Below are 14,798 nucleotides of genomic sequence, written 5' to 3' on the forward strand. Positions count from 1 at the left end.
TCGAGGGAGAAGGAAGAAAATGGCCGCTCTGGCTGAGCCGTAGACTGCGGCTCCGAGTCCCCTTCTTTTCTGTCTGACAGCGCTAGCCGTGAAGCGGGCTCCTCCGCGGGGGCCCGAAAGAGGCCCCAGCCGGGCTTCCAGACGGTGAGTGGTAGACGGCGGAGACCGAGACCGGCACGTTCGCCCTGTAGGGCGGTGGCGGCGGCTTTGTGGGGAGCGGGGAGGGGCGGCTGGTGGCGCCGGCGGGGCCGGAGGGAGGGGGGTCGCCTGTGTGTGTGAGTGTGGACACAGGAGGGAGCGAGCGGGATGTGATTGAGTGTGTGTTCACTGGATGGAGCAAGGGCGTGTGGGTGTGTATACAGGAGGGAGCTAGGGTGTGTGTGTGTGTGTGTTCACAGAAGAGGGAGCTGGTGGGTGGGTGTGTTCACCGACGAGGGGGCTAGGGAGTGTGTGTTCACAGGTGTGATCTAGCGGTGTGTGTGTGTGTATGTGGGAGTGTGTTCGCTGGAGGGAGCCAGGGTGTGTGTGTGTGTTCACAGAAGGAGCTAGCGGTATGTGTGTTTGTTCCCAGGAGTGGTCTGGCGGGCGGGCGTGTGTGTGTGTGTGTGTGTGTGTGTGTGTGTGTGTGTGTGTGTGTGTGTGTTCTCAGAGAAAGTGAGTGCATATAGCGTTTCATTTTCCTCATCTGTGAAATGAGGGAATTGAACCGAATGAGCTCCAAGGTCTCTTTGCAGCTGAATATCCTGAATCTCTGAAAATGTGTGCGAGAAGAAATAGGTGTACATTTATGCATGCACATCGATATAAAAACACGATGTATGTCTGTACGTATGTATGTATGTCTACCAAAGACAAGTTTTCTGTCTTCCCATACCTGCCTGGGGACTTGGACGTAGGTGGCTAGCATGGTCTTCACCTCCACGTAGTGGAGCTGACAAAGAAAAGGTGGTGGTGGACATCTGGGTGGGGCTGAGGCTTGGGCTGTGATTTTTTTCCTCCACTTCCAACCCTGCCAGGTGGAGGGAGGGGCTCGGCTGCTGACCCTTGAGGGGCCGGAGCTTTGGAAATGAAAGGAAGGGCAGGATCTCCTCTGGCTGTTACTACCTTTGCCAACTGATAGCTTTGCTTATTTCCGAAGCCCTTTCCTTAAGGGGTTTTTCCCTTTCCTCTTATTTTAAGATTCAGATCCAGCCTCTGCCACTTACTATTCTCAGTGACCTTGAGCAAGTTATTAAAAACAGGCCTCAGTTTCCTCCATTGTAAAATGAAGGAGTTGAATTTCATGGCATCTAAGGTACCTTCCCTCATCAAATCTAAAATTCTGTGAAACAGGACTGTGTGAGGTAGATAGTGCAGATGTATTATGCCTGTTTTGTAGATGAGGAATCTGATGTTGAGGCAGATTACTTGATCATGGCCAACAAATGCCAGAGACTTAATCCAACCCAGGTCTTTTGACTGTCAAATCCTTTGTCCTTCCCATTATAGTTTGGAATTGTATAAAAAAGCATAGGGGCAGCCGGGCTTGGAATAGGAAGGACTCATCTTCATGAGTTTAAATCTGACCTCAGACACTTACTAGATGTGTGACTCTGGGCAAGTCACTTAACCATTTTTGCCTTAGTTTCCTCATATGCAAAATGAACTGAAGAAGTAAATGACAAATCAGTGTCTCTGCCAAGAAAACCCCATGAAGAGTCAGACACAACTGAAACAACACAACAAAATGATAATGCATACAATATATACACACATAATCACATAATGCATACAGTATATACACACATACATACATACATATGTATACACACATATAACCTGAGGACCCAGTGGCCCTTAGGTTAAGAGTCCCAGTACTAGATCTCTCAGACCCTTTCTAGTTTTGTAACACAAACTCATAAATGGTTAGCTAAATAGTATGTATATGTAAATATATACATTTATGTGTCTCTATATTTATATATACACTTATTACGAGCACCTTTACAGAGGAAGTGTAGCTTGATGACATTTAACCAATCATTTTCAAATCTGGAATCTCAAATCATAGAATTTAGAACTAGAAAAAGGATCTTGAAGATAGATGATCTAATCCAACTGCCTCCTTTTACTAAGTCAGAGGAATCCTGGTTAATGTTTAATAGCTGGTTCTCAAGAAAAATATGTACCTACTAGCAAACAATGAATTTTTTTTTGTAGCATTCCAAGATGTAAATGCTCACACAGAAAATTTAGCTATCAACTTGAACTGGTGAAAGCTGCTCCAACACACCCATGGGTGAAATACTGTTTTAAATGCCAGTCAAGTTGAAGGGACTTATTTAGCATCTATCAAATTCAAAATTTGAACCTTCGATTATTTGACTTTAAATCTTAAATTCTAAGCCCTAAATTCTTTCTGCTACACCAGACTGCCCCATCGTGGCAGTCTTCTTTAATGTCTTTTAGGCCAGATAGTAAGAGTTTATTTTCTTAGATTCCTTTGTGTGGTAAATTTTAAGAAAAAAATTCTCTTTCTTCTTAAAGGGCTTTGGCCTCCTGCAGTGGAAAGACCATAAAATTTAATTGGTAAAATAAGGATATTCCACTAAATCAGCATTGTGTGTGTGTGTTAACCTTTTTTTGGTGTGTCTTGGACCCCTTTGGCATTTTCGTGAACCCCATAGATTATTCTGAGAATATTGTTTTTGAGTATACAAAATAAAATACAAAAGACTATAAAGGGAACCAATTATATTGAAATAGTTATTAAAATATTAGAAAAACAACTTTGTGGACCTCAGGTTAAGAACATGTGGACTAGATGACTTCTAAGACCCTTTCCAGTTTTGTAATACAAAAGTCATCAGAGTAGGTTTTCAAAGGCATCCTTTTCAAAAATGAATGCCAGCAAAAAAAAAAAAAAGAATGCCAATAGCTTACATTAATATAGTCCATTCGGGTTACAAAGGATGTTTTCATGCATTCTCTCTCTGATTCTCATAGCCACCTTGGTAGGTAGGTTATACGTTATTGCTCCTGTTTTTTTAATATGCATTTGTTTTTTAACTAAATTATGTCTTTGGGGGCAGCTAGGTGGCACAGTGGATAAAGCACTGGCCCTGGATTCAGGAGGACCTGAGTTCAAATTTGGCCTTAGACACTTGACACTTACTAGCTGTGTGACCTTGGGCAAGTTACTTAACCCTCATTGCCCCACAAAAAATAAAAGTAAAAAAATAAAAATAAAATAAATAAACTATGTTTTTGTTACAGCACTTAGCTCTTAAGATATTTAGTAACTACCTTAGTGGTTTGGTGCCACTCTCTTGTATAGGAATAGTAAAGAGACTAACAGAGGGAAAGCTGTGAACTCTAAAGACTAAATTCTAATTCTTATATGCAGAAAGTTCTGTCTTTAGCACTGGCTTGTATTCTCAGGACCATTCAGATAAGTAGTTTATAATTTACAGGAAGTGCCCTCTTGGTTCAATGTTTGCAGAGACCGTGGGAAAAGCCCCAGCCTAGGAATCAAAGCCCCAATCTAGGAATCAAAAGACTCAGCTTCTTGTTCCTTAGTTGATATTTTGGAGGCTTGGACAACACTTAATGTCTCTCGAACTTAGTTTCTTCATTTTAAAATTTGGATATTATAATGTTTGCCCTGCTGGACTGTTTCATTGTATCAGCGAGATGTGTATGAAAATGCTTTTAAGTTATAATATTGAAGTAATTTTCCTCTTGAAAAGTAATTTTCTTCACATATTTTCTATGCTAGTCAAAATGACCTGCTGGTTTTTTCTGATACTTAATACTCCATTTCCCTCCTCTGTACCTTTGGATAAGTCCCGCTCTCACCCCTACCCTTTTCCCACCATGTCTGTAATGAATACTCGCCTCTCTTTCTTGTAGAATTCCCTTTCTTTTTTTTCTTTTTCTTCTTTCATCTTTTGAGGTAGGTGCTAATATTATAATCATTTTATGTATTTAAAAAATGTAAACAATCTTTTAAAAATTCAATTTTATTTTAATTTCAGCATGCGCCCCCCCCCCCCCAGCCAGAAAAAAATAAACTTCGATCACAGTTCATGTGTCTGACCATCCTGGCCATCCTGTGCAATTATTGTTCATGTTCTCCCATAAGTTCTTCACAGAGGGTCAGCCCAACATGCTAGAAACCTTCCTCATTTTCTTTTGATGCAATATAACTTGCCCTTATCTTTCTGTCATATATTTCCTTAATGACATTTTAATGAAGATGATAATAATAACCAGCATCTATGTATTACTTTAAGGTTTGCAAGGCACTTTCACAACAACCATGGGAAGTTGGTGCTATTATTATTCCCATTTTATAGTTGAGGAAACTGAGGCAGGCAGAAGTTAATTGACTCGCCCAAGGTCATACTGCTAGTAAGTGCCTTTGGCAGCATTTGAATTCAGATCTTCTTGACTCTAGGCCCAGCATTCTCTCTACTGTGTCACCTTGCTGACTACCTTTTACTCTTGTTCGCAAAAGTTCCCCACTGGTTGTGTGTTCTACCTGCTCAATCTCACCACGGTCCTCCATTGCCTTCTCTGTGATATTTTATATATCATGTTTTGCTGCTATATAGCATCACTGGTAGAATGCTGATAATAAAAAAGATTATGTCATTCTGCCTGGGAAGAGCCTTCTGTCATTAAAGGTTTTTTAGGAAACCAGAGGCAGATAGGTGGCACAGTGGATAGAGTACCTGGTCTGAAGTCAGGAAAGACCTGAGCTCAAATATGGCCTCAGACACTTAGGAGCTGTGTGACCCTGCAGAAGTCATTTAACCCTGTTTTCCTTAATTTACTGGAGAAGAGAATGGAAAACCACTCCAGTATCTTTGCTAAGAAGACCCCATGGACAGTACTGGCATGCTGTAGGTCACAGGGTCACAAAGAGTCAGACATGTGACTGAGCAACAACAGAGGCAACCCAGCATACTCTGATCCTCTTCCACTCTCATTGTTCATTTGTGCTACCTGTTGTAGTTATGTTTATAGGTCATCTTAAAAATGTGTGCTTCTTAGCACCCTTTGTTCCTTTTTTTGCTGCTTTGCCACCATCTCGGTAGAAGCAGAAGGGTTTAGGGGCTGTTTTGTATTTTTCTTTGTTTCATGGTTTGCCGTGGCCAAAGAATTCATCACCAAGATGCCAGCCCTATTAGTGGTGAACTTTTTTGTACTTAAAGAGGCTGGTCTACAGAGAACAGATTTATTTGTTCATTTGTGCTGTATTCAAAGCCTTTTCAGCATGAAAGAATAGGCCAGAACTAAGTTCTACTTGGCTTAGCTTTCAAAAACCCAGTGTCACCTCCATGACATAATGAAGCATTAGAGTAAGATTTTGTGGAAAACTTTGCAGATATATGTGTTCTGATAGCTTAATCATCTCTTATATGTATGTGTGTATCAAACATATAAACATATAAAAGAATATAACATTATGCAATAGCATATTATGTCACTCAGGTGAGACTGGGTTATCAAAGGCTAAGCCAATAGAATATAAATTCCAGCAGGATCTACCGTTTGGGAAAGGCTTTGAGTATTAGTCAAATAGAATGAGCCTGTTCTTCTCTCAGGATCATCCCCCCAAAGTATAGTGAGCCTAATTGTATGTATGCACATATAATTACATATGATATATTACATAATTATATAATGTATAATCTATGTGTTATTTATATATAATTAAGCTTCCTTCTGGAAGAGAAAAAAGAGCTGTGTAAATAACTCTACTTTTGACATTAACTACATCACCTTTCTCCTGCAAGAAAATATAGCTTAGCATAATAAATGGAGGGGACTCTAATCAAATAAACTTTAACAGGTGTTTTTTTTTTTTTGGGCGGGGCAATGGGGGTTAAGTGACTTGCCCAGGGTCACACAGCTAGTAAGTGTCAAGTGTCTGAGGCCGGATTTGAACTCAGGTACTCCTGAATCCAGGGTCGGTGCTTTATCCACTGCGCCATCTAGCTGCCCCTCTTTTGTATATTCTTGACACTTCTTAATGTCTTCTGCTTCTGTTAAATCTTTACCATTTAATTCCTACCAGTGATCCCACTGGAGAAGGAAATGACAAACTACTCCAGTATCTTTTCCAAGAAAACCCCATGGATAATACTAAAATGATAAAAGAGATAACATTGAAGATGAGCCCCTTAGGTTAGAAAGTGTCCAATACACTACTGGGGAAGAGTGGAGGACGGTTACAAGTAGTTTCAGTATAAATGAAGTGACTGGGCCAAATCCAAAGGGAAGCTCAGCTGCACATGCATCTGGTGAGAAAGGAAATTCCAATGTTGTAAAGATCAGTATTGCATAGGTACCTGGAATGTAAGATCTCTGAATCAAGGTAAGCTGAATGTGATCAAACAGGAGATAGAAAAATTAAACATTGCTATCTTGGGTGTCAGTGAATTTAAATGGACGTGAATGGGTGAATTTAATTCAGGTGATCACTACATATGCTACTGTGGGCAAGAATTCCTTAGAAGAAATGGAGTAGCCCCCATAGTCAGTAAAATAGTGCGAAAAGCAGTACTGGGGTATAATCACAAAAATGACCAAATGGTTTCTGGTTCAATTCCAAGATAGACTCTTTAGCATCACAGTAATGCAAATCTATGCTTCAATTACTGATGCCAAAAAGGTTCAAGTTGGTGAATTCTGTGAAGATTTACAATATCATCTAGAAATAACACCAAAAAAAGATGTCACATTCATCATAAGGGATTAGAATTCGAATGTAGGAAATTAAAAGATAATTGGAATAACAGGCAGTTTTGGCCTTGGCATACAGAATGAATCAGGGCAGAGACTAATAGAGTTTTGTCAAGATAGCTTGCTGGTCATAGCAAGCATTCTTTTTCAGTAACCCAAAAGGTGACTCTACACATGGACATCATGGTCAGTATAGAACTCAAATTGATTATATAGCTTGCAGTCAGAGGTGAAGTTCTATATAGTCAGTTAAAGTGACCTGGAGCTGACTGTGGTTCAGGTCAGGAGCTTCTTATTGCAAGATTCAGGCTTAAAGAAAGTAGGAAAAACCACCAGACCATATAGGTATGTCCTAAATCACATCTCTTAGACTATGAAGTAGAGGTGATGAATAGATTTAAGGGATTAGATCTGGTAGTTAGAGTGCATGAAGAACTATGCACTGAAGTTTGTGATATTATATAGGAAGCAGCCACAAAAATCATTCCCAAAAAGAAGAGCAAGAAAGAAAAATGACTGTTTGATGAGACTTTAGAAATAGCTGAGGAAAGAAGGAAAGTGAAGGGTAAAGGAGAAAGGGAAAGATATACCTAACTGAATGCCAAATTCCAGAAGACAGCAAGGAGAGCTAAAGTCTTCTTAAATGAGCAATGTAAAGATTTATTAGAGTGTTCTAAAGTCACTATTCTGTGAACATATGTGGTAAGAAATGACAGTTAAAACCTAAATTTTACATTTGTTCATTTACCTTGTGAAAATAATGATTGCTTTTAGGCTTGTAAAGTGCTTTACATAGATTCTCATTCCATCCATGTGAGAGAGAGAGAGAGAGAGAGAGAGAGAGAGAGAGAGAGAGAGAGAGAGAGAGTGTGTGTGTGTGTGTGTGTGTGTGTGTGTGTGTGTGTGTGTGTGTATGCTCTTAGATTTTTTTCTAGAGTTTTGATTAACTAGTAGCAAAAGACTTTGGTGATAATGATAAATATAAGATCATTTTTAGGATTTATGTTGTGGTCAGAAACTGTGACCTGCCTCTTTAAGAAGTAAAGACAGAGGGGCAGCTAGATGGCACAGTGGATAAAGCACCAGCCCTGGATTCAGGATGACCTGAGTTCAAATGTGGCCTCAGACACTCGACACTTACTAGCTGTGTGACCCTGGGCAAGTCACTTAACCCCAATTGCCTCACCAAAACAAACAAACAAAACCCAACAAAACAAGAAGTAAAGACAGAACTATAGATTTGGAAACCTAGAAAAAAATATGAAATTAATGACTCAACTCTAAGATTTATACTAAAGAGCTTTTTGCACTGTAGCTTATTGACATTAAATAAAAAGGACTGATTTAAAATGAAATTGTTTTTAGAAGGTTTATAGGTATAGGTTTAGAAGGTTTATAGAGATGGGTTTATAGGTAACTTTTAATGCCTTTTTTGTTTTTGCTTTCTAGTCATAGTTTTAAATATACTTCAATTTTTTTTAATAGACACTGAAATATAGCTAACTGAAGCTTTTCTGTGAAAATGGCACACCTTTTGAGTGAAAGTCTGCTGACTTATGTAGAAGAGGAAAATATTCCTGGCCTAAAAGCATTTCTGGAAAAATGCAAGGATGTGGATGAGAGAAATGAGGTAAGACAAACAAACAGAACCTTATCATAGATGGTTCGTTTAATTGAAATGATGTATTTTCATTTTAAAATAGTTTATTTTAATTTTTTAAGTAATAACTGTTTCTAAAATGGGTCCCTCTCACTACTCCCCTTCACTCAAGTGACCAAATTAAAAAAAAACTATTCCTCAGTATATAGCTATGTTGTTCGACAAAAGAAATTCCCACATTAGTCATGTCTGAAAATGAATGTTTGTTTCTGAATTTTAAATTCATCTCTTCTGTATTAGGAGTGGAATGATATGTTTTATCTTCATTCTTTTGGACTCAAGGTCTATCATTGCTTTGATCACAATTTTAAATTCTTTGAATTTTTTCCCCCTATAATATTATCATCATTGTATAAATTGTTCTTTTGGTCCTGTTTATTGCTTTCTACTTCAGTTCACAAAAGTATTCCCAGTTTCCTCTGAAATGGTTCATCTCATAATATTTCATCATATTCACTAATATTTTATTACATTAATATACTGCAATTTGTTTAGTCATTCCCCATTAGGAGGTTACTACCTTAGTAAAATCTATATTCTGCCCTCTGTAAAGGAAAGTTTTGGGTAGAGTTTAGGGCTCTACCCTCCAGCCCCCAGAGGGCAGAAGAGGGTAAGGGATTTGGGAAAGTGTTGAGTATGCGTTTTATATCTAATTGCCACATTGTTAAGATAACCGGAGGAAATTAATTGCCTGATTTCAAATTATATTATAAAACAGCAATTATGAAAGGGGGCAGCTAGGTGGCATAGTGAATAGAATACCAGGCCTGGAGGCAGGAAAACCCATCTTCTTGAGTTTTTATCTGGCCTCAGTTGCTTAGTAGCTTTGTGACTCTGCCAAGTCACTTAACCCTGTTTGCCTCAGTTTCCTCATCTGTAAAATGAACTACAGAAGAAAATGGCAAACAGTTCCAGTACTTTTTTTTTAGTGAGGCAATTGGGCTTAAGTGACTTGCCCAGGATCACACAGCTAGTAAGTGTTAAGTGTCTGAGGCCAGATTTGAACTCAGGTACTCCTGACTCCAGGGCTGGTGCTCTATCCACTGTGCCACCTAGCTGCCCCTAGTTCCAGTATTTTTGACAAGAAAACCCCAAATGGGGTCACAAAGAGTTGGACACAACTGAAAACAACTGAACAACAAATCATGAAAAGTATTTGTTACATGTTAAAAAAAAAATAGAAAAGTAGACTTGTAAAACAGGCTGACTAAGCAACATTCAGAAGCATTTGAACATAGCAACCCAGTGTTTAATGAACCTGAAAATATACTAGTTGGGGAAGGACTTTCTTCTTGGGAACTGTTGGGAAAACTAGAAAACGGTTTAGTATAAATTAAGTTTAGAACTATCACTGGCCATCTCCTCATGTCTGAAATGTACTCCCTCATCACCTATGCCTCAAAATCTCTTACTTCCTTCATGCCTTTCCTTAATTCCCCAATTCCTAATGCTTCTCTCTTTAAATACCTTGTATTTCTTTATGTTTTTATAGGTACATGTCATCTCCTCTGATGAATGTAAGCTTTATGATAGCAGAGTTATTTTAATTTTTTTTCTTTTTCTCCTCTGTACCTTCAAACTGTTTGTTATATAACAGGAACATAACAAATGATTGATTATTGATTCATTGATTGTCCAGAACTAAAGTGTAATCATGTCTGCTTAGAGGGTAACTGTGGTTGGCCCTGTGTTTAACAATTTTATTGGTAACTTGGATAAAAGTATCGATGGTTTGCTTATCAGATTTTCTGATGTCAAAGAGCTAGGAAATATAGCTGAAATATTAGATCACAAACAGGATCCAAAAATATATGAACCGGATTGAATGTTAGGTTGCATTTAATAAGACAAAATTGAATAGGGATACATAAAAAAGTCTTATACTTGGGTTAAAAAATTAGCTGCATGGGGGCAGCTAGGTGGCACAGTGGATAAAGCACTGTCCCTGGATTAGGAGGACCTGAGTTCAAATTCGGCCTCAGACACTTGATACTTATTAGCTGTGTGACCCTGGGTAAGTCACTTAACCCTCAGTGTCCTGCCAAAAGAAAAAAAAAATTAGCCGCATGAGAACAAAATGGAATAGATAGAAATATATAGATGTTTGAAAAAGATTGAGAGGTTTTAATGGACTATAGGCTCAGTATTAATTAGTCAGTTGTGTGATTCTCCAATACATCATTGGCTACATGTTCTTACTTATGGGTGTGCCTTCCAGTGATGTGGATTACATCACATCCATGCTGGTTACTTGACCTATGTGACTATTGTCCATTTATTCCCACAAGTTCACCATGGTTGAGGGGAATTGGTGTTATTCAACATTCCTTTCCTTTAACTCTTTTGAAATCATGTTAATGCCAATAGAGCAAGGTGGCCATTAGTTATTCTCTTACTGTGTGGCCATGCGGAGTTAAAAATAAGAGTGTATATTGTAACTAACTAATGCTTATCACATGCTTAAGGTAGAAATGAAGTTTTCTAATGAGGCATCCTAGAAAAGGACTAATTTTTAAAGTTTTTTATTAGAAATCTTTGTTTAATCTTCACTTGAATTCAGCAGACATTTACTGAGTATCTACAGACCCACTGTGAGACTTGAGATGTAATTCTTTTATAGATATTCATTCTTATTTGGAATAGCAAATTGTAAATAGGTTTCTTCTTTGGAAGACAGAGGAATTAAATTCTACTTCACAGCTGTTTTCATAGTCAAAATGAATTAGAATAAATAATTTGATTTGGAAAACTAAAAAGATGACATCAGACATTTAAAAAGAGCTTTTTAATTTTATTGCCATAAAGTATGTGGTCTACTCATTATAGTATAGGATGTGCATAGGATTATGCACAAAACATTACTTAATGAATATAAATGAATATCATATTTAGTCAGTGAATGATTATATCTAATTATATTTGATGAAAAATAGAATAATAATAGAATTTGCATCTAGATTGTTTGGTTATAGTTCCCTCTAAAGTTTAGGGAAATACTATCTAGTATTTTGTTTCTTTAAATGCTGAAGTGCATAATTTTATTTCCACAGATGTCTAAAGTTACTTCCATCTGCTATTCTTCACTCTTTAGTACCCTAAGTAAAATACTTAGGCAGTTTTAATTTTTCTTTCAGAAGACTAATACCCAGTAATATAACATCCAGTGGAATTATAACTGAATTGAATTACAGTAAACTTGTCAAACTAGAATGCTAGTTAATTAGTGCTTTAACTAATGGAATTTTTCTGGCTGAGTATTTCTCAGAAAGCAGAAAACATTTTTTTTGGTTTTAATTCTTGTTAAAAATCTTTTATAAAATGTTTTTATCCACTTTCCTGCATAAGTAAGAACCACATAGTGAGAACACTCAAACGTTTCACACAGATTTATAATAATGATCAAATGAGGGGCAGCTAGGTGGTGTAGTGGATAAATCACCGGCCCAGGATTCAGGAGTACTTGAGTTCAAATCCAGCCTCAGACACTTAACACTTACTAGCTGTGTGACCCTGGGCAAGTCACTTAACCCCAGTTGCCCTGCAAAACAAACAAACAAAAAAGATCAAATGAGACAATGTGAATTGCACTTTTTTTTTTACTTTTTTCTATTGTTAAACATGATATAACCATACTAAGAGTAGTTAATAAAGTAATGTGACTGATTTTTAAAACCTTTTTTTTTTTTTTAAGTGAGGCAATTGGGGTTAAGTGACTTGTCCAGGGTCACACAGCTAGTAAGTGTTAAGTGTCTGAGGCCGGATTTGAACTCAGGTCCTCCTGACTCCAGGGCCGGTGCTTTATCCACTGCGCCACCTAGCTGCCCCGATTTTTAAAACTTTTATTAGAATTTTATTTAAATGAGTGCTATCTCCTTTAAAGTTAGTTTCTTTAAGACCAACCATTCCAGAGTACCAATAATGAAGAATAATACCTGTCCCCTGACAGAGAGCTAATGGACTCAGTCTGTTCAATGAGATACACATTTTTGAACATAGCCATTGTGAGAATTTGTTTTGCTTGATTAGGCATATTTTCCAAAGGTTTTGTTTTTCTTTGCGCCTTTGGGAAGTGGAAAGAATAAATAATTGTTAATTGAAAAGAAATTGATTTTTAAAAACCCAGCTAATTTCTTTGAGAGGTTATATATGTATACAAGTTATTCTGACATTGCTTAAAATTGCTGTAAGTTCTATGATTCTGTTTTGGAATTTTCTTTGGAGCCTGCAGCACTTTCTTTGGAATATTAAAAATTATGGAAAACCTTCATCCTTTCAAAAGTATATTTGATTTTTTGCCAGAAAAAAAAAGTAGGTGAACAAACTGGGTGATATTATTTTGTGTTTAAAAAGGAAATGTGACTATAAAGTGATAAAACCAAAATTCTTGTTTGGGAAAGTGGTTCTGAAGATATTTCCAAAGGAGACATTTCCAGAAACACTTAAAAGTATAAGCAAACTTGAAATAAGTAGAGAGCCTTCCAAAGATGCTATTTTATGACCCCTTTTTTTTTTTTTTTGCGGGGCAATGGGGGTTAAGTGACTTGCCCAGGGTCACACAGCTTGTAAGTGTCAAGTGTCTGAGGCCGGATTTGAACTCAGGTACTCCTGAATCCAGGGCCGGTGCTTAATCCACTGTGCCACCTAGCCGCCCCCAAAGATGCTATTTTAAAGGACATCAGTGAATGGAATATATGGTATGTTTGTAACAAACCAGTTTTATTTATTTATTACTAGAATTCTCCTTGCTGATAAAAGACCTTTTATTGACCTAGGGTGATTATTTCTGAAAATCAGTTGGTTTTGTTTGGTGTTGTAAACATAGAGGGTTTAATATTTGGGGTTTAAATGTTGTCTTTTTCATAAGTTATTTTTAACGCCGTCCCCAATATCAACCCATTTTTTTAATTGGGTACTGCTTTTTCTGAGCATTCTATGGACAGTATTTGAAGATTAAGGGACTTGTCAGATTAAATGAATAGCTGTCGTTAGTCCTTAAATTAATTTCTGTTGAATTATTTTCCAATTTTCCTATCAGTTTTTTTTTTTTTTTTTGGTGCGGCAATGGGGGTTAAGTGACTTGCCCAAGGCCACACAACTAGTAAGTGTCAAGTGTCTGAGGCCGGATTTGAACTCAGGAAATCCTGAATCCAGGGCTGGTGCTTTATCCACTGCGCCACCTAGCTGCCCCTCCTATCAGTTTTTAATCTGAGCAGGTTGATACTAATACTATACATTTATGCCCTTCCTTGAAAACAAACACATGAGTGAGAAAGTAGAGAACATTTTATTCCCTTCCTCTGATTTTACAGGTGAAGAAACAGCCTCAGAAGGTCAAGTGATTGCCTCAAGTTATAAATGCAGCAGAGCTGGGATTTAAATAGGGTTTCTTTGGTCCTAATTCTGATATTCTTTTTACTATACAATTTACAGAATTTGAAAGATATAGAAGTTCTTTCAGATAATTTTAGATGACAGAAATAAAGCATCATTTATCATAATAGCTTTTTTTTTTCAGGGCAGTGAGGGTTAAGTGACTTACCCGGGGTCACACAACTAGCAAGTGTCAAGTGTCTGAGACTGGATTTGAACTCAGGTCCTCCTGAATCCAGGGCTGGTGCTTTATCTACTGTGCCACCTAGCTGACCCCCATAATAGCTTATTTAAAGGACAAGTGGAGGGGGTAGGGCAGGGACTGAACCACGAAATACTGAATTCATCACGTCCACAAAATGAAGAAGTGTACTCTATATGGTGATAGGACTAAGTTTTAAAAATACAAACACTCAAAGATAAAAAAGAATAATAAGATACCTTTAAGGGGGTGGATAGACTGTTTATACCCTCTTTACTTGCAATAATTTGCAGGTATAATTTAATTCTTAAAAAGTTAAGGAGAAGGGAGCAGTTAGGTGGTGCAGTGGATAGAGTACTGGCCCTGTACCGAGCAGGTTGATTTTAGAAAAACTTGGCAATGCCTACATGAAATAATGAAAAGTAAAATGAGCAGAACCAAGAGAATGTTGTATATAGTAACAGCAATATTGTCTGAAGAATAACTGTGAATGACTAAGCTATTCTGAGTATTATAAATATTCCAATCAACTACAAAGTACCCATAAAGGAATATGCTTTCCACTTCCAAAGAAACAACTGGGGGTGGGGGGGAGCAGCTAGATGGCGCAGTGGATAAAGCACTGGCCCTGGATTCACGAGGACCTGAGTCCAAATCTGGCCTCAGACACTTGACACTTTCTAGCTGTGTGACCCTGGGCAAGTCACTTAACCCCAATTGCCCCGCAAGAATTCCTTTCCTTTCCTGTCTGCTGTTGTTTTTTAAAACTTTATTTTGAGGCAGCTAGGTGGTGCAGTGAATAAAGCACTGGCCCTGGATTCAGCAGTATCTGAG

The 14,798-nt window shown here is 37.8% G+C and overlaps 1 protein-coding gene across 9 annotated transcripts in view; it reads left to right on the forward strand.

Annotated features, from left to right (window-relative positions):
* Positions 1 to 14,798, forward strand: part of KIDINS220 (kinase D interacting substrate 220) — a 140,170-nt gene continuing 125,372 nt past the window's right edge. For all 9 annotated transcript variants that reach the window (XM_043982823.1, XM_043982824.1, XM_043982825.1 and 6 more), the window contains exons 1-2: positions 1 to 144; positions 8,218 to 8,362. In XM_043982823.1, coding sequence (XP_043838758.1) covers positions 8,255 to 8,362 — 108 coding nt within the window. In that variant the 5' untranslated portion in view covers positions 1 to 144; positions 8,218 to 8,254. The remainder of the gene's footprint in view (positions 145 to 8,217; positions 8,363 to 14,798) is intronic.

Source organism: Dromiciops gliroides, chromosome 2 (assembly GCF_019393635.1).
Source record: "Dromiciops gliroides isolate mDroGli1 chromosome 2, mDroGli1.pri, whole genome shotgun sequence".
Lineage (NCBI taxonomy): Eukaryota > Metazoa > Chordata > Mammalia > Microbiotheria > Microbiotheriidae > Dromiciops > Dromiciops gliroides.